General features: G+C 48.7%; 1 protein-coding gene across 12 annotated transcripts in view; it reads right to left on the reverse strand.

The window, feature by feature from the left end:
• DISC1 (DISC1 scaffold protein) overlaps nucleotides 1-24791 on the reverse strand; it is a 423187-nt gene that overhangs the window by 325885 nt on the left and 72511 nt on the right. For all 12 annotated transcript variants that reach the window (XR_015156615.1, XR_015156616.1, XM_086381280.1 and 9 more), the window contains exons 2-3: nucleotides 17820-18796; nucleotides 5714-5783 (exon numbers count right to left, since the gene is read on the reverse strand). Coding sequence is in view for 9 of the 12 variants with exons in the window: in XM_086381280.1 (XP_086237406.1) it covers nucleotides 5714-5783; nucleotides 17820-18796 (1047 nt within the window). In the remaining 3 variants the exon portion in view is untranslated. The remainder of the gene's footprint in view (nucleotides 1-5713; nucleotides 5784-17819; nucleotides 18797-24791) is intronic.

Raw genomic sequence — 24791 nt, forward strand, 5'->3', positions numbered from 1 at the left:
CTAAGGAAAGAATTCAGGAAAAAAGATGTGGCAGTTTAGACAAGAGCTGGCCATTTTCACGGTTTCACGTTTGGCCTCTGCTTGGATCATCTTTCTCTGAATGCCCCACATTTTATTGTGCAAGAGTTTTGTCACAGTGACTACTGGTTGAGACACAAGGAGAGAGAAAGGAAGTCAGTGCTGGCCACTCTCCACTCCAGGAAAGAAAGTCTAGGCAAGCAGGAAAGCCAGCTTGCTCCATGGCACAGCAATGTGGGTCACTGAAAAGCTGAAACCACCGCCTCACGGCCTCCTCGTACGTGTGTGACGTCATCACCAGTGGACACGCGTGGCCAGGGGATGTTAGAGGCCACAAATCCACACAGGAACCACTAGGATAGTAACCATGTCGAACACCGTGGCCCACACCCTCCTTTTCTCCCTGCCAGCACGTCGCAGACCCGGGCCTCTCACCCCCAGTCCCTGGATGGCAGCGTCTCCCCCGTGGGACTCCCAGGTCTCAGCCTCGCCCCTCAGCTGACCTGGGACAAGCGGTCAAGTGAGGAAACCAAGGAGCACGTGGAGTCTCTAGGAGAGAGACCCCTAGAAAATGCCAAAGAGCAACACCTTTTTCACCTCAGTCCTCCCAGCTTTCTGCAAGAATATGAGGATATAGTAACCTTCCTTCCCTAGCGAGGGAGAGATGTCATTAGAGATCTGAGAAGGTTCCTCACTGGGCATCCGCAGGTAAATCTGTCAGCACATTAATGAGATAACAAAACACGGAGCTTTCTATTCTGTGCCCATGGCTCATTTCCCTGGAACACAAAGTTGTTTTTACAAGTGAAACTGGAAAGAAAGAGAGAAAAGCAAAAAAACAAAACAAAACCAAGGGGGATAAGGTCACCCTCTACGTGCTCCTGGCAAACCTTGTGGACATCAGCAGACCCATTCCCCAGAGACAGAGCACAGCTGCAGAGCAGCTCTTCTCAGAATGAGGAGGCAGTCCACACGGACTAAACACTGAGTGGCAAGGACATCTCAACAACTCTGAAAATGTTTATTAGTAACTCAGGATAAATGGCACCCCACTCCAGTGCTCTTGCCTGGCAAATCCCATGGGCAGAGGAGCCTGGTGGGTTGCAGTCCATGGGGTCGCTAGGAGTGGGACACAACTGAGCAACTTCACTTTCACTTTTCACTTTCATGTGTTGGAGAAGGAAATGGCAACCCACTCCAGTGTTCTTGCCTGGAGAATCCCAGGGACAGGGGAGCCTAGTCGGCTGCCGTCTCTGGGGTCACACAGTCAGAGACGACTGAAGCGACTTAGCAGACTTAGCAGCAACTCAGGATAAACTATCATAGATGAGAAAGGAAGATTTATTCAACTCTTAGGTCAACACATTTCATGATCACAAACTCTCCACCTCAATTTCCCTAGTTACTCAGCAATTAGTTTCAGTTCAGTTCAATTCAGTTCAGTTCAGTCGTTCAGTCATGTCTGAGTTTTTCAGACCCCATGGACTGCAGCACGCCAGGTCTCCCTGTCCATCACCAACTCCCAGAGTTTACTCAAACTCACGCCCATTGAGTCAGTGATGTCATCCAACCATCTCATCCTCTGTCATCCCCTTCTCCTCCTGCCTTCAATCTTTCCCAGCATCAGGGTCTTTTCAAATGAGTCAGTTCTTCACATCAGGTGACCAAAGTATTGGAGTTTCAGCTTCAGCATCAGTCCTTCCAATGAATATTCAGGACTGATTTCCTTTAGGATTGACTGGTTGGATCTCCTTGCAGTCCAAGCGACTCTCAAGAGTCTTCTCCAACACCACAGTTCAAAAGCATCAATTCTTCAGTGCTCAGCTTTCTTTATAGTCCAACTCTCACATCCATACATGACTACTGGAAAAACCATAACCTTAACTAGATGGACCTTTGTTGGCAAAGTAATGTTTCTGCTTTTGAATATGTTGTCTAGGTTGGTCATAACTTTTCTTCCAAGGAGCAAGCACCTTTTAATTTCATGGCTGCAGTCACCATCTGCAGTGACTTTGGAGCCCAAGAAAATAAAGTCTATCACTGTTTCCACTGTTTCCCCATATATTTGCCATGAAGTGATGGGACCAGATGCCACGATCTTAGTTTTCTGAATGGCAAATAGTTTATGACAATTTATTCATCACCTGCTATGTGCCAGTCCATGCTCTGGGCCCTGCAGAGATCCATTTCAGATGCTATGTGCTATGTGCTAAGGGCTTCCCAGGTGGCGCTAGTGGTAAAGAAAAGTGAAAGTGAAAGTCACTCAGTCATGTCCGACTCCTTGCAACTCCATGGACTATACAGTCCATGGAATTCTCCAGGCCAGAATACTGGAGTGGGTAGCCTTTCCCTTCTCCAGGGGATCTTCCCAACCCAGAGATCAAACCCAGGGCTCCCACATTGCAGGCGGATTCTTTACCAGCTGAGCCACCAGGGAAGAGCCCACCTGCCAATGCAGAAGACCATAAGAAACGGGTTCGATCCCTGGGTCAGGATGATCCCCTTGAGGAGGGCATGACAACCCACTCCAGTATTCTTGCCTGGAGAATCCCATGGACAGAGGAGCCTGGCAGGCTGCAGCCCATAGGGTGACAAAGAGTCAGACACAACTGAAGCTACTTAGCACACACACACACACACACACACATGGTCTTCCCTGGTGACTCAGTTGGTAAAGGGTCTGCCTGCAATGGGGGAGACCCAGGTTCAATCCCTGGGTTAGGAAGATCCTCTGGAGAAGAAAATGGCAACCCACTTCAGTATTCTTGCCTGGAGAATTCCATGGACAGAGGGGCCTGGTGGGTTACTGTCCATGGGGTCACAAAGAGTCAGACATGACTGAATTACTTCACAGCCACACACACATGCACACACACACAACAAACACACACAAGCTAAGTGGCTTCAGTCATGTCCAACTCTTTGCAACCCCATGGACTGTAGCCTGCCAATATCATCTGTCCATGGGATTCTCCAGGCAAGAATACCAGAGTGGGTGCCATACCCTCCTTCAGGGCATCTTCCTGACCCAGGGATCGAACCCCCATCTCCTGCATTGTAGGCAGATTCTCTACCACTGAGCAACCAAGGAAGCCGTTAGATAATAGAGCCGTTTCAAATCTTTCGAGGCAATCAGACTCTGGGGTGGTGGCTCATAAGCAGTGGTGGCTCTTCCAGTTCTTTGCCCTTCCAGTGTATCCTACTCACCGCTCAGAGCCCAGTCATCTTCACCAGGAGGGGCATGGGCCATGGACTGAGCCTCACTGGCTAGACTCAGCTGCCACCACTGCCCTTCCAGTGTATCCTACTCACCGCTCAGAGCCCAGTCATCTTCACCAGGAGGGGCATGGGCCATGGACTGAGCCTCACTGGCTAGACTCAGCTGCCACCACTGTAGCACAGGCCTGATTTTCCACAGAAGAAAGTCCTGCACCGTGTTTTCCCAGGCATCAGCATGCACCTCCATCACCTGGAGGGCTTGAGGAAGCACAGAATGCTGGCCCACCCCCAAACATCTTCAGTGGACAGCGACATACAAACAAGGAACATAAACAGGCAGAAACACTGAATAAAGTCACCTTTATTCTTTCAGCCTCCCTGTGAGGTGTGTCCTATTCAACTTCTCCCCTGAGGTATTTCAGAGACATCTGGAGAAAGGACTAAACAAGTGAGGCCTTCATTTAATGAAGCCCATTGAGAGCACCGCATCCAGAAAAGTTGAGGTTTTTCTTGATCAGAAAAAGAGGGTGTGGTTTTTCACCTGTGTCTGAAGCTTTGTGTGTTACAGAGAGAGCTGTGTTGTCAAAGGAACCTAGGCACAGCCCTTGGAAGAGAAAATAAACCCGTGCCATAGTGGGAGCCTCAAAACCTAGGTGTCTCCCACTGACAAAAGCCCCCAGGGACACCTGGGTCTGGGAATAGCTCATCTGCTCCTCTTTCACCTACATCATCCTCCACCAGGCATCATTCTGAAATCAAAATGTCCTGTCAAAGCGGAGTGGCAGAGTTTAAAGAGCTCCATCCCCAAATTCCTCTCCTTCCTCCCAAAGCCAATGGTGAACAAGGACACCAGACAGCGTCAGCTCTGCTCATGTGTTTCCTAGAATAGGATTTGCACCCTCCTTTTGGGAGTCACTTGCCCCATTCCTGTAGCACCAGTTCCTAATGGTCAGTGATGTACTGTCTGGGAAACCAGAATATGGCCCCATGAGGTTGAAGACCAAGCCTCAGGGCTAACCAGCTTCCAGGGGAGCCTTAAATCTAAAATATCTCCAGGCCAATCCTTGCTGTGCTAAGCTTGGTTATCACCAGCATAGTTCTCAAGGTCATCAGTGCCTGGTGGAACAAGAAGTCCTCTAAGGCCCTCTCTTATCCCCCAGACCCAGCAGAAATGAGTGTCAGATCTTACAACTGATACCCGCGTCCTTAAGATCCTTCCCAATCCAGCTATACCTGCAACCTTTCTTTGACAGTCAGTGTCAAAGAAGTCAACCCAGTGTCCACTTGGCAGCCATGATACCCTTGTCCACTTTGGCCTGACTCCTATTTGGGTGCCTCACTCTGCTTTGGGTTTGTTTTTTTGCTTCTAACCAACTCTTCCATCTTCATGTCATGACTTCTTTCCAGCTTGACTATTTCAAGCCATCTACATGGGAATTCTGGAGAAGGCAATGGCACCCCACTCCAGTACTCTTGCCTGGAAAACCCCATGGACGGAGGAGCCTGGTAGGCTGCAGTCCATGGGGTCGCTAAGTCAGACACAACTGAGCAACTTCACTTTCACTTTTCACTTTCGTGCATTGGAGAAGGAAATAGCAACCCACTCCGGTGTTCTTGCCTGGAGAATCCCAGGGATGGGGGAGCCTGGTGGGCTGCAGTCCATGGGGTCGCACAGAGTCGGACACAACTGAAGTGACTTAGCAGCAGCAGCAGCACATGGGAATTCAATACATCTGAGCCCACTCGCAGAGTCTGGCATCATCCCTTAAACTCATCCCAACTCCTACACCTGGTCCCCAAGCATGTGAAGTCAGAAAGCTCCACAAGGGCTCATACTCACAGGCATCCCAAGGCCAGAAACTGTATTCTCTTACTCTCCTATTCCTGCCACAGTGCTGGCCACATGGTAGGTGTTCACCAATATTTCCTGATGAGTGAATAAAGTATAGCTACATCACAAATTGGAGCTTCCCTGAGCTCAGTGATAAAGAATCCACTGGCCAATGCAGGAGATGTGGGTTCAGTCCCCGGGTCAGGAAGATCCTCTGGAGAGGGAATGGCAACCCACTCCAGTATTCTTGCCTGGAGAATCCCATGGACAGAGGAGCCTGGTGGGCTACAGTCCATGGGATTGCAAAGAGTCAGACACAACTTAGCAACTAAACAACAACAACAACATCACACCTTAGATAGGTAGATGATGACTTAATATAACTCTTATTGTACAACTACTCAGAGTGCTTCTGGAAAATCAGTAAGGTTATACTTATGACCCAAAGGATTATTCCTCCCAAACTGCTTTGAAACTCAGAAAACAACAGTGCTGTAAAATAGTCAACTGTACTTAGTGCAGGTGATCCGGGAACAGATTACACAATTCATTTGCAGTGTGGAGGATACAGGTGAATACGGAGGGAAAGTGAAATTGCACATTCTGGGAAGAGAAGAAAGAATCAATAAACAAGGCAAAACTCACCCTTATCATAATCATCTTCTTCAATCGCTTTATCTTGAAGTTTCTGAAGCTTTAATCTCAAGGATTTTACCTATGTTGGTTTGAAAGGGGAAAAAATGAAAACTGAATTACAATCTTGTTCACACAAACTAATTTTGTTACAGTTAAGAACACTTAGAAACTATTTTGAAGCTGAACCACACTATTCTCCTTTAAAAAAAGAACCACAAATGTACATTTTTCCAATGCCATATGCATTCATTTCTCCAAAAAAAAGTTACATAAAGAAAAAGCGTAATTTGAGCATAAAACCAAAAAAAGAGTTGGAATGTCATTTTTAAACAAAAACATCACGCTGTACCCTTATCTGTGTGAAAAATGCATAATAAAAAGGAATACAAATTTCCTGACCTGACCAAATGTTTTCTGTTCAAAAGCATCATGTTAAATTTATGAAAACAAACACACCAACATTAGAGGAGAAACCAGGAAAAGAAAACAATGAACTTCAACTCAGCAGGCTGTCCTGAGAATGAAAGACTTCATCAAAGAAGTCCTAAGGATCTTTCCATTATAGAAATGGGCACTGTCTTATTTAATCCACATGTAGACTCAAGGATGGTCTTCCCTAGTGGCGCAGCAGTAAAGAATCTGCCTGACATGCAGGAGCTGCAGGAGATGTGGGTTCGATCCCTGGGTCAAGAAGATCCCCTGAAGAAGGAAATGGCAACCCACTCCAGTATTCATGCTTAGAGAATCCCATGGACAGAGGAGACTGAAGGGCTACAGTCCATGGGGTCACAAAGAATCAGACATGACTTAGCAATTGAGCATGAGAACAAGACTCAATGATCCCATCACTTGTCTGAGAATTACCAACACATTCATTTCTCATTATTTCTCTTCTCAACAGGAAGCTCTGGGATTTTCTGAAGGGATATTCTTGGCCCATTGATAAATGGATTTAATCTTTCTCCCTGGAAACCAGCTTCCTGCCATCCTTTGCCAGCTTATACCTTCCTCTCCTTCCACACATCTTTCAGGCATCACCCCCTCCAGTCCACGTTAGATGTCCTGCCTCTCTATTGACAGCCTCACCTGTGCTTGTACTTACTCATGATCTGAACCATTTTTCAAATATTCGCTCTTAAGTGTCAGGCCCTGTTTGAGGGGTCGCAGATACAGCACAAAATTCTTAGCCCTCTAGCCTTATCAATTTTGTGTAAGACACAAATAAACATAATAAGTAAGTTTTACAAGGCCTTAGAAAAGGATTAGTGCTAGGACAGAGGAAAACAGCAGAACCATGTAAGGGGGGCCAGGAAGGCTGGTAGACAGTTGGGTTGAAGTTTTAAGTAATATCTCATTGAGAAGATGATATTTGAGCAAAGATATATGAGTGGTAGGGCTTCCCTGGTGGCTCAGTGGTAAAGAACCCACTTGCCAATGCAGGAGACACGGGTTCGATCCCTGGGTCAAGAAAATCCCCTGGAGAAGGAAATGGCAACCCACTCCAGTACTCTTGCCTAGAGAATCCCGACCCTGAAGCTCTCTGGGAGACACATGTTCCAGCAGAAAGCACAACTGCCACAGAGGCTGCAGGCAGCAACTCCCCAGGCACCGTAGAGTTAACAGGAGCCAGCCATGCCTAAAGAGTCTTGGTTAAAGGGGGAAACTGTAGCACAGGAGGTCAGAAAGGTCATGAGGCACATAGGATGAAGACATTTAAGAGTTCTGATTTCCGGGACTTCTCTGGCAGTCCAGTGGTTAAGACTTAGCCTTCCACTGTCGAGGGCACAGGTTCGATTCCTGGTCAGACAACTAAGATCCCACATGCTGCATGGGTGTGGTCAAAATAAGTTCTGATTTCACTCTGGAGGGCTTGGGAAGCTACTGGGGGACTCTGAGTAACAGAATTCATGATTCAATATATGTCTGACGTTTCCTCTTGACAGCTGTGGGTAAGGGCAGAAGTCAGGTGGCCAGGGAGGAGGGCATGGAAATAACCCAGGAAGGAGAGGAGATGGTGGTAGCCTGGATTCTAGGAGGAGCAGTGAAGATGGGGAGAAGTGATGTGATTGTGGACATACTCAGAAGACAGTTGGTGGAAGACAGAACCACCAGATTTCACCAATAGATCTTGTGTTGGGATAACAAGGGCTTCCCTGGTGGCTCAGAGGTTAAAGCGTCTGCCTGGAATGTGGGAGACCCAGGTTCAATCCCTGGGTCTGGAAGATCCCCTGGAGAAGGAAATGGCACCCCACTCCAGTACTCTTGCCTGGAGAATCCCATGGAGGGAGGAGCCTGGTAGGCTACAGTCCATTGGGTCGCAAAGAGTCAGACACGACTGAGCGACTTCATTTTCACTTCACTTTCTTTGGGATGACAAAGCCAGGAGGATGCCAAGTTTTTGGTGTGAGCCACAGGAGGATGGAGCTGCAAGTTTTCTTAGTACCTATCACACCAGGCAACAGCTATTGTTGTGTCATGTGTTGTGGTGTGGTGCCATGTGGTATGGTGTGGTGTGGTGTGGTGTGGTGTGCTGTGGTGTGATGTGAGTGGTGTGGTGTGATGTCATGTGGTGTGGTGTGGTGTGAGTGGTGTGAGTGGTGTGGTGTGTCATGTGGTGTGGTGTGGTGTGATGTAGTGTGGTGTGGTGTGGGTGGTGTGGTGTGAGAGGTGTGGTGTGGTGTTGGTGGTATGGGTGGTGTTGTGTGGTGTGGGTGGTGTCATGTGGTGTGGTGTTGTGTGGTGTGGTGTAGTATGGTGGGGTTTGGTGGGGTGTGGTGTGGTATGGTGTCATGTGGTGTGGTGTGGTGTGGTGTGGTGGGGTGGGGTATTGTGTGGTGTGGTGTCATGTGGTGTGGTGTGGTGTCGGTTGTGTTGAGTGGTGTGAGTGGTGTCATGTGGTGTGTCGTGTGGTGTGGTGTCATGTGGTGGTGTGTGGTGTATGTGGTGTGTTGTGGTGTGGTGTGGGTTGTGTTGTATGGTGTGGGTGGTGTCATGTGGTGTAGTGTTGTGTGGTGTGGTGTCATGTGGTATAGTGTGGTGTGGTGTGGTGTCATGTGGTGTAGTGTGGTGTAGTGCCATATGGTGTGGTGTGGTGTGGTGGGGTGTGGTGGGATGTGAATGGTGTGGTGTGGTGTCATGTGGTGTGGTGTGGGTGGTGTTGTGTGGTGTGGGTGGTGTCTTGTGGTGTGGTGTGTGGTGTGGTGTGGTGGGGTGTTGTGTGATATGGTGTCATGTGGTGTGGTGTGGTGTGGTGTTGTGAGGTGTTGTGTGGTGTGGTGTGGTGGGGTGTGGTGGGATGTGAATGGTGTGGTGTGGTGTCATGTGGTGTGGTGTGGTGTGGGTGGTGTTGTGTGGTATGGGTGGTGTCTTGTGGTGTGTGTGGTGTGGTGTGGTGGGGTGTTGTGTGATATGGTGTCATGTGGTGTGGTGTGGTGTTGTGAGGTGTTGTGTGGTGTGGTGTGGTGGGATGTAGTGGGGTGTGGTGTGGTGTTGTGGGGTATTGTGTGGTGTGGTGTCATGTGGTATGGTGTGGTGTGGTGTGGAGTCATGTTGGGGTGTGGTGTGGTGTGGTGTGTGTGATGTGGTGTGGTGTTGTGTGGTGTGGGTGGTGTCATGTGGTGTGGTGTGGTGTGGTATCGTGTGATGTGGTATTATGTGGTGTAGTGTCGTGTGGTGTGGTGTGGTGTGGTGTGGAGTCATGTTGGGGTGTGGTGTGGTGTGGTGTGTGTGATGTGGTATTGTGTCATGTGATGTGGTGTGGTGTTGTGTGGTGTGGGTGGTGTCATGTGGTGTGGTGTGGTGTGGTATCATGTGATGTGGTATTATGTGGTGTAGTGTCGTGTGGTGTGGTGTGGTGTGGAGTCATGTTGGGGTGTGGTGTGGTGTGGTGTGTGTGATGTGGTATTGTGTCATGTGATGTGGCGTGGTATTGTGTGGTGTGGGTGGTGTTCTGTGGTGTGGGTGGTATCATGTGGTGTGGTGTTGTGTGGTGTGGTGTCATGTGGTGTGGTGTGGTGTGGTGTGGTGTGGTATCATATGATGTGGTATTGTATGGTGTAGTGTGGTGTGGTGTGGTGTGGTGGGGTGTGGTGGGGTGTGGTGGGATGTGAATGGTGTGGTGTGGTATCATGTGGTGTGGTGTGTGGTGTTGTGGGGTGTGGTATGGTGTGGTGGGGTATGGTGGGGTGTGGTGGGGTATTGTGTGGTATGGTGTCATGTGGTGTGGTGTGGTGCTGTGGGGTGTTGTGTGGTGTGGTGGGGTGTGGTGGGGTATGGTGGGGTATTGTGTGGTGTGGTGTCATGTGGTGTGGTGTGGTGTCATGTGGTGTGGTGTGGTAGGGTTTTTGTGGTGTGGGTGGTGTTGTGTGGTGTGGGTGGTGTCATGTGGTGTGGTGTTGTGTGGTATGGTGTGGGTGGTGTCATGTGGTGTGGTGTGGTGTGGGTGGTGGTATTGTGGTGTGGGTGGTGTCATGTGGTGTGGTGTGGTGTGGTGTGGTGTGTTGTGGAGTCATGTTGGGGTGTGGTGTGGTGTGTGTGATGTGGTGTTGTGTCATGTGATGTGGTGTGGTGTGGGTGTGGTGTAGTGTCTGAGCACTCCATTCAACCTAGAGCATCTAGCGTGCAAGAGCCTCTTTGTATCCATGTAGAAAACGACAGCGCTCACCCTGATTTGGTTCTTCACTGCTCTGGGCTCATGGAGGCATTATACTGCCCTCCCATCCTTGTTCTGCTTCACAGGGTGTGCGTGGAGGAGACAGAGGTGGCTTGTGCTCTGAATTGCTTTTGTGGATCCCTCAGCCTTCTCCTCCTCGTCTCAGGGACTGTGACCTGAGTGGTCACCACACCACACCACACCACACCACACCACTCAACACCACACCAGTCCCTGCACTCAGGGGTGGAGCAGGGCCCCCAGTCACCCCTGTGGAACACGACTCATAGGCTAGAAACACAGCTGTGTTATGTGAAGCCTCTCATATCACGCTGCTGTCTGTTACTAACCTACTCCAACCAACACAGCCTCCACGCCAGTCATGAGGTGCACTCTTAGCAGTAGGCACGTGATTTCCAAGTTAATGACAGAATGAATGAATGATCAATCACATTTATTCCTTGAGCTGGTCCACATGACAAGTGCATATTTTATCAGGAACTTAATCTTAAATGGGCTTCCCTTGTGGCTCAGACGGTAAAGTGTCTGCCTACAATGTGGGAGACCCAGGTTCGATCCCTGGTTTAGGAAGACCCCCTGGAGAAGGAAATGGCAACCCACTCCAGTACTCTTGCCTGGAAAATCCCCTGGACAGAGAATCCTGGTAGGCTATAGTTCCTGGGGTCACAAAGAGTCGGACACGACTGAGCGACTTCACTTACTTACTTACTTAGTCTTAAATAGTAGGGATAGGAAGACAGGCTGAATGCCCAGCTCAATTGCCATGTGAAGTTATAGCATCACCACAACCACATGAGTTGATGCAAAAGAACCACAGGAAAGGTCAAAGAAAAAATTGCAGCCAGAGCCCACCTCGCTTTACCCCCTCATCCAACTATCCCTGTAGGACCCTGAGTTGCTGCCCTGCGATATGTCTGAATGTCCATCTTGGCTGGAAACACAGCCACTAATGGGCATGTCTTATCCAGCCACACTACCCATGTGAGGCAGGCCCTTTGTCTCCTTTTCCTCTAGCCCCACAACCTCAGGTGGGACCCAGCACTCAGGGTCCTCCCACTTACTTCCCTCCTCTGCACCCCAGCTAGCATTTCCTTTCACCACAATTTTCTCAGTTCAGTTCTTGCTCAGTCATGTTTGACTCTGCGACCCCATGGACTGCAGCATGCCAGGCTTCCCTGTCCATCACCAACACCCAGAGTTTACTCAAACTCATGTCCAGTGAGTCAGAGATGCCATCCAACCATCTTATCCTCTAGTCGTCCCCTTCTTCCCCTGCCCTCAATCTTTCCCAGCATCAGGGTCTTTTCAAATGAGTCAGTTCTTTGCATCAGGGGGCTGAAGTATTGGAGCTTCAGCTTCAGCATCAGTCCTTCCAACGAGTATTCAGGACTGATTTCCTTTAGGATTGACTGGTTAGATCTCCATGCAGTCCAAGGGACTCTGAAGAGTCTTCTCCAACACCACAGTCCAAAGCCATCAATTCTTCAGTGCTCAGCTTTCTTTATGGTCCAACTCTCACATCCATAATGGACTTCCCTGGTGGCTCAGACAGTAAAGCATCTGTCTACAATGTGGGAGACCTGGGTTCCATCCCTGGGTCGGGAAGATCCACTGGAGAAGGAAATGGCAATCCACTCCAGTACTATTGCCTGGAAAATCCATGGACAGAGGAGCCTGGTAGGCTACAGTCCATGGGGTCACAAAGAGTCAGACATGACTGAGCGACTTGACTTCACTTCTCACATCCATACATGACTACTGGAAAAATTATAGCTTTGACTAGACGGACCTTTGTCATAAAGTAATGTCTCTGCTTTTAATCTGCTGTCAAGGTTTGTCATAGCTTTTCTTCCAAGGAATAAGCATTTTTTTCCCAACCCCTGGTAACGTCCCTGAATGGCTATTTCTAAACAGTATAAAATACACAGTCGAGTCTCATATGTGGTCGTTAAGTTCCATAGAATCACTGGGAAAGCTCAGTTAGCAAATACTGAACCACTGTTTCCAGGGGGAAAATAGGGTTAGGTCACAATATTTTTATCAACTGATCAATATATAATCTTGTTTTGTGTGTGTTTCAGTTTAAAGATCCTGTCTGTGTGTGCTAAGTAGCTTCAGTTGTATCTGGTTCTTTGTGACCCTATGGACCATAGCCTGCCAGGCTCCTCTGTCCATGGGATTCTCCAGGCAAGAATACTGGAGTGGGTTGCCATGCCCTCTTCCAGGGGATCTTTCTGACCCAGGGATCAAACACAAATCTCTTATGTCTCCTGCATTGGCAGGCAGGTTCTTTACCACAAGCGCCACCTGGGAAGCCCTTAAAGATGCTGTATTTAATATTTATCTCTGCTTCATTAACATTCAGCTCACAACTCACACCTGAAAGAGGCTCATCTAACACACGTACTTTCTCCACTTAGGCACATGGCAGCCTTCTTGTGCTTACAAGTACCAGACAGCACTGCCAGTCCTGTGCTTGGGAACCAGCTTAAACAGTGACCTCACCAACAAAAAACAAATCAAACGTGGGAAAAGCATGGCATTAAAAAAAATTTTTTAACTGAATCACTTTGCTGTACATCTGAAACTAACACAGCATTGTAAATTAACTGCACTTCAGTAAAAATAAACAAAAATTTTTTAAAAAACTGCATATCAAATTAAAAAAAAAAAAACAGGCCACCTAAAGTACACTAGTTTACAGTCTGAGTTGAAACAAGACCTCAGGTAGAACACGCATGTTGGGTGGCCCAAATTTTTAGTCATTCTGTGCATGTCCACAAGGGCTTCCCTGATGGCTCAGCAGGTAAAGAAACTGCTTGCAATGCAGGAGACAAAGGACACTAGAGTTTGATTCCTGGATCAAGAAAATCCCCTGGAGAAGGGAAATGGAAGCCCACTCCAGTATTCTTGTCTGGAAAATCCCAAGGACAGAGAAGCCTGACGGGCTACAGTCCAAAGGGTCCCTAAGAGTCAGACAAGACTGACTGCATGCATCTCCACAAAAGACCAGGGAAGCACTGGGAGCCCTGACCTTGGACTTCAGTAAGTTTTAACAAGTAAGTGAATTCCCAAATACAGAATCTGGGGATATGAAGGATGGACTGTATTTAACAGGAACTAAAATTCAAATTCTTGAGATTTTCATTTTCCCTAAGGAGAGAGAAGAGGGTTAAGGAATTGGAATATAATATTTTAAAAAGCCCCAGAACACTAGAATCCCAATCTTTGAAGGGATCTTTTTGCATATCCTTAGCTCAGCCCTTCCCCAGTTCTTCAGCCCGAATGAGCAATCTGAGGTTTCTGCACAAACATGGTGGAAAAAGCAAGACCTCCCTCATCAAGCACAACTCCACTGTCGGGAGCCTCTTCCTCCATCGCAAGCAAAATCTGCATTCCCGTAAGACCTTCGCCCTGGACAGGGTTCCTTGTGTCACTCCACGACCCTGAATAAAGGTCATCCCTCTTCCACACCACAGACATGCAAATCACCGGAAAGAGCATCATGTAACTCACTATGCAGCTGCTGGAGAAACAAAGGAACTTACACTACACGTCAGCTGTGTCCAGATCCTACCATCTGAGACAAGACGTGAGTTTAATTTGAACTGTAGGGTGAGAAATGGAATATTTCCTGCCATATCAGTAAACATGAATGTCACAGTCATCCCTGACCGTAGCCTTCCAATGTGAGCCAGTGAGCCCTGCAGGAACTCAGGAAGGAAAAGGATATCTGTCATCTAGCAGCCATCAGACTGCAGCCACTCCCTACGGTGAGCCCCAAGGAAGCTTAGGATGTGAAAAACACAGAATATTGGCCCCAGATAGCTGAGGTGAGTATCAAAGGAATGATTTCAGTGAGCCCAGACTCTTGCATCTTCCCATACACAGAAAAGTGCTAAACTACTTAACCTGGGATATCTGGTTTTTGTTAATTAACAATAATCGTTTGATGTTCAGACTACCTTCCCTTTGTTGCAAAACTTCTATATAACCTGGCTCCCCCTCTTGCCTCCTTGGAGCATCTCTCAGGGTCCCTTGAGATGCTATCTCCTGGGCTTAAGTCCTAAAAATTCCCACCAAAATAAAACATAACTCTCAATTTTTAGGTTGTGATTTTTTTTTAAAGGTTGTGAATATTTTTTAAGTCAACAAGGAAGAAGAGTGAATTCCCCTTTTGACTCAAATTCTCTTCGCCTGAGCCATTTCTCTAATGAGCAATACTCTATAACAATGAGCAATATTCTGTGTTCCTGCTGGGCATCAGAACCAATCTGAAGCACTGCACATGGCCCAGCACTTTTCATCCTCACGACAGTATGAGGTGGAGACTGCAGTTACCTCCAACTACTACAAGAGCATCTTGAGGCACAGAACAATGAAGGACATGACTTCAGGTCACACAGCAAGGAAGTGAAAGCACCAGGCTACCAGTCAGGCCATCCCACCAGCATGCCAGGAGTACAAGCCCCCGGGTGACCCGCCAGAAACCAAGACCCCATAAAACAACTCTCCAGTGGCTTATAGGTAATTATAAGAAGAGATATATCTAGGGTGTGTTTCATTTATTTTTAAAACTAAAGATCATTGGATCTAAAAGGGGAGCCAAGGTGGTTTTCTGCAGCCACAGCCCCTAGAATTCCAACTCCCAGGCACCCCAATGTCCTGGTAGTTCAGAGACTGGCATGGTGAGTCTGTGGCCCCCAGAAAGCATATCTGCTCAGGGTTTCACAGACTCCAAAGTATCAAAAAATCTAGGCCAGGACTAGATATCCTGGTCTATATCTAGACACAGGCATGCATGCTAAGTCACTTCAGTCGTGGCCGACTCTTTGCGACCCTATGGACTGTAACCCACCAGGCTCCTCTGTCCATGGAATTCTCCAAGCAAGAATACTGGAGTGGGTTGCCATGTCCTCCTCCAGGGGATCTTCCCAACCCAGGGATCAAACCCAGATCTCCTGCGTCTCCTGCATGGGAAGGTGGGTTCTATACCACTAGCGCCACCTGGGAAGACCCCTATATCTTGGTAAGAGGAGTTGAAAGGAAAGGAAAAACTGTTGGTTCTACCAAAACTCAGCGACTGGATATTCTGGACTGACTACAGCAGACCCATTGCCAGGTGATTTTCTGTTTGGTTATCTAGGAGGAAGGGAAGCTGGTCTTTATAACCACATTGTACTTCTGCTTGACTTGGGTCAAAACTTGGATTTTTGAAATGCAGATATGTTGCTGAGATTTTTCTTAAAAGATTTTGGAAATAACGTGTTGAAAACTGGCATTCAGAGTCCAAGAATCACGATGGTGCAAACCTCCACTGAGGGTTTGGGTCCTTGTGTGTGTGCCTCTCAGCATCTCTCCCTATGCCTCAGACATTCAGTCCAAGAAGTCTATCAATTAGATTCCTGTGGCCCATCTTACCAAGATAAATTATTTCACTAAAACCAAAATTTTAATCAAGTACCAGGCAGTATGCCAGGCATCAGGCATCCAAAAATGACTAAGAGAAGTGAGCTGGAGATAAAGAGCTCGTGGTCAAGTGAGGAACTTGGACCATGAACAACTGATTATTAAAGTGACAAGTGCTGTCACGGGGCACATCCAAGGGATGGAGGGAGGGATTCATTCAGTCTCGGGGCGGGGGGTAGGGAGGAGAGGTCTCACAAGGAAGTGGCTTTGGAGCCACACTGAAGGGAATAAGAAGAGCTTAGCAGGTGGCACAAAGCAGGAATCTCACTCCAGGCAGAGGCCCGAGACACAGGAAGAGAGAGCAGCCAAGCTGGAGGAGGAAGGCACTGGGCAGCTGTAGCAGGTCGGGAAAGGTCTCCATTGTCATGATGAGGGGTTTGGAGACCATCCTAAGGGAAGCAAAAAGCCACCAAATGTTTTAAGCCAAGGAATAACAGCATCCCAGCAGTATTCCCAAAGACAATGCTGCTGACCTTGCAGAGGAGGAATTGGGGAAGAGAGACTCTAGAGGAAAGTATATACATCAGGACCCCTTACCGAACTCGGGTAAAACATAACAATGATTTGAACCAGGCAGGGACCACAGCCGTGGCCGTGAGAGTAGGTTAGCAGCAGATCTGGGGGTGCTTAAAGATGGAGCAGAGGTTGGGAGAGGGCAGCGGGGAAGGTGCTGAAGAACCTGAAGCTCCTCTAAGGAGCTGGATGCATTCTATTAGATCAAATCAATAGTTATAGATCAACGATGACACCTGTTAGGACTGGTCTAATGGGTAAGACAGTGGTGTCCGTTTTGGACATGCCTGACTCAAAGATTCCACGCATCGCCTGGGCATCCTGCACACTGCACTGTCCTTTACACACTGGCCTGGCTGCTCTGTCTCCCTGGGTAATGAATCTGATGGCCGGTCTGGGACAGGGCAAACAGGGACGTGGCTGGGACTTTAGGCCACAGGCGAGGGGCTGAGAGCAGATGAGATCAGTCCCTCGGAATGAACACGAGCCTCACATTTTCAGGTCCTCCTTCCAATTCTGATGAGAGAGGCTCTACTTCCCTACTTACATGTACCTACACCACACATACACGCATACACACATGCACACACATGCACATGTGAATACACATCCACATGTATGTACACGTGTACATATGCACATATATACACATAGATATACATGTGCACATATACATGCATGCACACCCCAGAAGGAAATCAGTCTTTCAACAGGACGAGTCAATGGGTCACCCCACCACAAAGCACCTCTGCCCAGGTTTCCCTGGGAACTTTCTAGGGTAGAACAACCCCGCCTACTCCAAGGTGGACCCACCTCTCAGATAACTGGGTGGCCAGCAACATTGCAGTGTCAGGACTTACATCTATACAGTCCATCCCAATTTCCAAAGCACTTACATTTCCACCGAACCACGGAATAACCCTGTGTGGTGTTATCATCTCTAAACAAGGAAACTAAGGGGCTGAGAGGTTTAGTGACCAGAAACAAAGCCCCCCGATTCCATGTCGGGAGCTCCCACAGCTGCAGTGGGAAATGAGCTGTAAATGCAGAAGCGACTCTGGATTGCCCCCAATTGGGAGCATCACCACCGCTGTATCACTCAGTCCGTCCACACATCAGCCAGCTCCAGGTTCCCTGTTCCGTGGTCCCAACCTCCCACTTCAAAGAAGAGTTCTGCTGAGCCAACCCTGAGTCACCCATGCAGAAACTTCAGAGAAGCCTGTGGCCCAACAAACAACAAACCTGAGCATCTAAGGGACAGAGAAAATGAGACAGATTTGAGTTCAGGCTGAAAGAGAAGAAGCAGAAGTGGAGCAACATCTTTTGGGGCCAGTCACCAAAGGTGCTGCCACGTTTTCCAGTGGGAGATCGGTCAACCCCAGAAGCGCCGTTCCTGGTCCTCTGCCTAGAACTAATCTGAGCCATGACCATCCCGCGCCCGTAGGCTGGAAAGACACCCACCTCCAGCCGCCTGCGCTGGCCCTGCAGGCAGTGCAGCAGCGCCGGCTCACATCTGCTGAGCAGGGGGTCCCACCGCTGAGCATCCGCAGAGCTGCTGGCTTCAAACCACAAGGGATCCAGGGAGCAGGAGGAGGCAGCATCCGTGTCCAGCAAAGGAAGAGTCTGGCACTCCAGCCCGGGGCTGCCCCCCGAGGTCTGGGCGGCGTCTGCCAGGCCCTGAGAAGCCTTGAGAGTGAAGGGGAGAGAGAGGAGCCGAGGATGATCGTGGGGCCCACCCGAGCTGGCAGCCTTGGCCTCCATCTCCTCCAGGCTCTGATGAGGGCCCTCAGCCTCTCTGGAGGGTGGGCAGCCTTCTGCTTCTCCCCGTTCCCCAGCAGAGCCCAAGGAGAGGCGAATGAAACTAAAACTGGAGGTAAAGACGTCCTGAGAGCTGGCAGGGACGGCGGGAGCCTGGGGGCCACTTCCGAGGCTGCAGCTGGTGTCACTCATGTCCTCCGGGGATGGACAGCCTTTGTTCCAGGCTTCCCGGCAAGGACTTGGGGCCTCGCGAGTGTCCGTGGACGGCAGCTCCCCTCGACAGCCAGTGGCCCTGGGGCCACACAGCCTGCTGAGCCTATTGGGCAGGGCAGTGCCAGCTCGGGGCTGAGCCCCAAGGAGCCCTGGGCTTCCTCTCGCAGCCATCAGAGCCGGTCCTCGGTGCCCCACGGTCAGAGCCGAGGTGGCCGTGCTCCTGGGAATGAGGCTCCCAACTGAGCGACCTTGCCACTGGCCTCCGGGGTCAAGGCCACACGGGCCGGCCCTGGACTCAAGGTGGTGAGACTCCTTGCCACACGCCCCTCCCTGGGCCCGGAACGGAGCGCCCACTGGCGGGGAGAGGAACCCGATCCTGGGCCCAGCTGCGCTTCTCATGTAGCCCGGCCTCCGTGCCAGCCGCCTCCTCCGAAAAGACGCTGCAGGTGGTGAGCAATCTTGGCTGCCTGGAGAGAAAGAGAAAACATCATCATAAACACACACACACACACACACACACATCTCTCTGGCTCAGCCAGAACTGGGATGGAAAACAACCCCAGGCTCAGAGGTCATCCCTTGGGCATCTGTCAAAGAGAGGTGCTGGCTCAGTGGTCACCAGGCCAACCTGGTAAAGAAACTGATGATCCTCAGGAAGCGACCCCGGGGATGTGTAGACACAGCCCAGCGTCCCAGCTCCTCTGTTCAGCAGAGCAGCTGGCACAGCTCTTATGCTAACATGTCTCAAGCACAACGTCGGCAGTTCCTTCTGAGCCTCCAGCATCCTGCCTGTTGATCTTTTAGGTGCATCAGCGCTTTCATCCTGGAGTGGCCTGGAAAGCAGACGAGCTGAAGCCGAATGCCAGCACACTCCTCAGATGAGAGCCAATCACCTACTCTGGCTACTCTTAAGATATACGTATGGTTTGGCTACCTGAGTTTTCCACGGCTTTGCATGCCTGTGGACAGTGGAGAGCTGACTGAGACCCTATGCCCATCAAGTCATCTCACAATGAATTACAGGAGGCCCTGTTTGCTGTGTTCTCCAAAGCAAGGGCTGTGTTCCCCTCCCAGCTATGTGAGAAGAATAGAGACAATAAAATTGTTGATGCCTCTTAGAGGCATGATGCCATAGCAGCTGACAGCATAAGTTTCAGCACCTCATTGCCTGGTTCAAACCACATTGTGCCATTTCTTGCTGTGTGACATTTCAGAAGTTACTTAGCCTCTCTGTGCCTCAGTTTGCTAATCAGTACAATGGAGATATCAACAGTACTTCTGTCCTAGGATGGTGGTGAGCATTAAACTAAATGAGTTACTAAAGGCGGACCCCTCAGAACAGTGCCTGGCACTCAAGATAATTGTGATTAAAGTGTTATTAACGGTTATTATTTTGATATTTTGTAGCACCTCGTTACTCATCACGTATCCTCATCTGCATTAATTTCCATAGCTCCCTACCAAAGTCATGTGAATCAACCAGGAATTGTAACATTTCTTTCAGTTAAGAAAACAGGCTCAGAGAAATCAAACTCCTGCAAGTGGCTGAGTCTTGGGGCCCTGCTACAACTTGAATCAGACTGGATGGAAGACGCAAGAGCAAACAACATGAGGCATAGTTGTGTATCAGGCAGCCTGTGCTGAGAAGTGGAGCACAGCTCCCCACCCCTACTGGGTCCACATATCTTGTCCTGCCCTACCTCCCAGAATACAGATGGTCTCAGATTCTTCATCAGGTAAACAGCGCCAGGCATCCAGGATCCCACTGTGTTATGACCATGCCCTGCATTTAAGTTGCTTGATAAACGGTGGATAAATTAATGGATGCGAGGATATATGGAGGGAAAGTAGAATGGATGGATGGATGGACTGGGGCCCATCTGACCCCAAATCACACGCTTTTTCTATATCCTTTACCTCCAAGCACATCACTTAGGATGACAACTTGCAATGACAAGAAGTCAAAGAAAGGTTTTATCTTTTCTTTTTTATTCTTTTTCTTTTCTCCCATCAAAGTTTGAATTGGTGGAAAAGAACATGGCAAAAAGGTACAGAAAATGTACAGAAGGAATCATTAATACATCATTTTGGACCACTCACTAGGATAGCTACTATTAAACACACCCAGAGAAAATAAGAAGTGTTGATGATGAAGTGGAAAAATTGAAACCAGTGTGCTCTATAGGAATGAGCACTTATGAGAATGTAAAATGGTATAGCTGAAAAGAGTATAGAAATTCCTCAAAAAATTAAAAATAGAATTACTACACGGTCCAGCAGTTCCACTTCTTAGTATATACCCAAAAGAATTGAAATCAGATTTCAAAGAGATAACTGTACCCCCGTGTTATAGCAGCATTACTCACTACAGACAAAGTGGAAACAACCCAAGAGTGCCTTGACAGATGGATGGATGACACATGGTCTATCCACACGATGGGAAATTATTCAGCCTTATTTAAAAAAGGGAAATTCTGACTCCTGTTAACCTCAATCTTGAGGACATGATGCTCAGTGAAATAAGATAGTCACAAAGGGACAAATATTGTTTGATTCCACTTACATGAGATACCTTGAGGAGTCAAATTAATAGAGACAGAAAGCAGAAAGAAGGTTGCCAGGGGCTAGAGGAAGGCAGACGGCTGGAGGTAGGAGTATGTTGGGAGCTAGTGCTCAGGGGGGACAGAGATTCAGTCTGGGAAGATAGCAAGGTTCTGGAGATGGACAGTGGTGACAGAAACAAAACAATGTTAATGTCCTTAATGACACTGAACTGTACACTTAAAAATGGTTACAAGGATAATTCTGTGTTATATGTGTTTCACCTCAATTAAAAAAAAAAAATTTAATAGACCAAACTGGGTCACCATGCTCTGTGATCCCAAGGAGACCCATCCTTTCCCTCATTGCTCTCGCCATCTGAGGCTTCCCCCTGTACCCAGAGGTAGTCAGCACAGGGCTGCAGGAGCTCAGGACAGGGCAGAGGGATGCCAAGAAGAACTAACTCTCCTCTGCCTGTGAAACTGGCAAAATATTTTTCAAAGAACAAGGAATCCAGAAAGAAGCAGAGAGAACACTGAATTCTGGCTTCAATTACCAAAGGAAAATTATTCAGCAATTTCATACCTTCAAAACGGAGTCCTGTGAAATATATATTGTCTTTCGGCTTAAAGAGACTTTAAACTAACTTTTTAATGCAAGTCCAATCACACAAATAACCCTTCTGAAGTTAAAAGAGCAACGTTAAGCAGAAAATAATTTGTTTGAAATTTCACTTCTTTTCAAATGCCTGTAGGCCCTTGGGTCTGAGTAGCCCTCCATAAAGCTACTTAACCAAGGGTCTGAAACCTCCCCAGGCCTGACCCAGCTGCCATCCAAGCAGTTCCCCAATGGGAGCCTGAGTTCCTGGGAGGGGGGGGTGTGTCCTGTAAGATGCCGTCAGGCCACAGTGTTCATCAAATGAGGGGCTGAGAGGTAGGGCTGGGGAATGGGGGTAGCCCAGCCTCTGAATCCTCCTGTATACCAGACATCCCTCCAGGTGTGAGCCTTCCCAGAATGTGACCCCAGAAACAGAGACCGTCACACGGAATCAATCCTAAGCCTCCAGAGAGGGCAGAGGAGCTGACAGGGTTGGATCTGGAGGGCACCTGTGGAATGAACTAGAAGGGGAATAAGAAACCCATACGGAGCACATGGCTGCTCTGAAACCTTTCTCCATTTATTTTTTAATTTTTTTGAGGATATTTATGATGTCCCTCTGGAGAAGGAGATGGCAACTCACTCCAATATTCTTGATGGAGAATCCTCATGGACTGAGGAGGCTGGCAGGCTGCAGTCCGTGGGGTTGCAAAAAGTTGGACACGACTGAGCAACTTAACACACACACACGCACTTGATGTCCCTCTGTGTGTGCATGCTGTCACTTCAGCCATGTCTGACTCTTTGTGACGCTATGGACTGTAGCCTACCAGACTCCCCTGTCCATGGGGTTCTCCAGGGAAGAATACTGGAGTGGGTTGCCGTGCCCTCCTCCAGGGGATCTTCCCAACCCGGGGATCGAATCCTCATCTCTTAAGTCTCCTGCATTATCAGGCGGGTTCCCAACTGGGAAGCCCCTTCCCTCTGACCAGAAACCAATTGTTACTTATCTGCTGCTGCTACTGCTAAGTCGCTTCAGTCGTGTCCGACTCTGTGCGACCCCATAGACGGCAGCCCACCAGGCTCCCCCGTCCCTGGGATTCTCCAGGCAAGAACACTGGAGTGGGTTGCCATTTCCTTCTCCAATGCATGAAAGTGAAAAGTGAAAGTGAAGTCGCTCAGTCGTGTCCAACTCTTAGCGACCCCATGGACTGCAGCCTACCAGGCTCCTCCGTCCATGGCAAGAGTACTGGAGTGGGGTGCCATTACTTATCTATCCTGCCTGAAATCCACCCTGACATCCAAGTCCAGCCTTCACATCCTGTGGTTAAGGAAGGCTTCTAATGCATTCAGCCCTTGGAGAGAAAGAGTCCTTCTGGCACCCTGCTGCAGTCAGCCCTGGAAACACAGGTTCAAGCGGGCAGGAAGTCGACTGTGGCAAGATGAGGGCAGGACCTGAAGCCAGCTTTGCACTCTGCTCCGTGTAAACCCAGAGAGGGCTCCAGTCTGCCCAGCTGGCCCCAGACAGGCTGAGGCGGAGGCAGGGCCTCAGCAGCTGTCTCCTTCCCTTGCAGCCTCACACTCCACAGCAGGCTCCAGGGGAGGGCAGCACAGTCCTCTCACCTCTCCACGGCACAGACCGGCAGGTCCCTGCTTATGTGGGATCCCGTCTCCACCCCCACCCACCCAGTGAGCTCTGAGACTGAAGGGAGTGAAAGACGAGGGCTTCGACTCGGCCCAGATGTCACAGGGCTACCACACACAGCCCAGATAAGATACCCAGGAGCATCTGCTTACCTAATTCACGCAGAAAATGGGAGAAACCAATGTTTCCAGCCAGGTCGGCAAGGATCCTGCCTGCCCCACCTCTAAGGCTCTCCCTTTATCCATCAGCTACCTCATTCAGATCACCCAACTCACAGGCCTTCACCAAGAGTCCACATTTATTAAGAGTCCCTATTTATGAACACCCAGTCTGCAGTTATTCTCTTTGGGGTATATAAACTGTTCTCAACTTATGCTGTAAATAAGCTCCATGAAATCCTTACGACAGCCCCCCACCCAAATCCTAGTATATAGAAAAGGCATCTAATATACATTGACCAGATCATATTCTTTTTTAACTAGGAAATCTAAACTACGCAATTTAAGAAAACATACTCATGAATTTACTGGGAAGACCTTAAAGCCAATACCCAAGTTAAAATCTACACAAAATGCTCGTGTGGGTTTGGGAAAGTTGCTCGGTGATGCTAAGGCCCCATGGGGAGAGCACTTCTGCCTCCTGAAGGGGAATCACAGGGACTCGGAGGCACTGCTGAGGACATGTAGAGCAGTGAGAGAAATACAAGCACATGATGACTTTACAAAACATGACCTGTGTATAAACGTACAGTGGAAACATAAGTGAATATACTCTTTCCATGGAAGGAATTTTAATCCTATTTTTCATGGTCAAGGCATAGACTTTTATAAAATGTTCAGGTTAACCAGAGGTTCTGGATCATAAAGAAACCACACATCCCTGAGGATTAACTAGTTTTCCAAGAACCAGAATCCAATCATATACATTAAGCATAAACACTCAACTGAGCGCAAGTTCATCTTTCTGTCTGAGAGCACCCGAGGATTCGGAAGTGCCTCGGGGTCGCTGTAATAAGAATCTGGTGAGAAAGACAAGTGCTGGAGAGAAATAAATCTCTTTATTAAATAATAAAGAAAATTAAATAAATAAAGCTTTACTGCGTTTCCATTTTAATTGTGCGATCCATGCCAACATAACCAGTCCTCACTGAACACAGGATACTGGATGGGGATGCATCCCAGCCCCCAGACTGCTTAATATCCAGCACGGGATGTAAGTCATGTACATAAACCCTCCCAAGATGGAATGACTACTCAACCACAGAGAATGGAGAATTCCATTTGAAGTTAACTAGTGGAGGTACCGGAGAAGGCAATGGCACCCCACTCCAGTGTTCTTGCCTGGAGAGTCCCAGGGACGGGGGAGCCTGGTGGGCTGCCGTCTATGGGGTCGCACAGAGTCAGACACAACTGAATCGACTTAGCAGCAGCAGCAGCAGCAGTGGAGTTACCTGGGGCTTCCCGGTGGCGCTAGTGGTAAGGAACCCACTTGCCAATGCAAGAGACTTGAATTGGATCCCTAGGTCAGGAAGATCCCCTGGAGGAGGGCATGATAACCCACTCCAGTATTCTTGCCTGGAGAATCCCATGGACAGAGGAGCCTGGTGGGCTACAGTCCATAGGACACACAGAGCCGGACACGGCTGAAACGACGGAGCACACACACAGTGGAGTTGCCTA

The sequence above is a fragment of the Bos grunniens genome, chromosome 28 (assembly GCF_055505025.1).
Source record: "Bos grunniens cultivar Pamir isolate PY7600 chromosome 28, Bosgru_T2T1.0, whole genome shotgun sequence".
In the NCBI taxonomy this organism is placed as follows: Eukaryota; Metazoa; Chordata; class Mammalia; order Artiodactyla; family Bovidae; genus Bos; species Bos grunniens.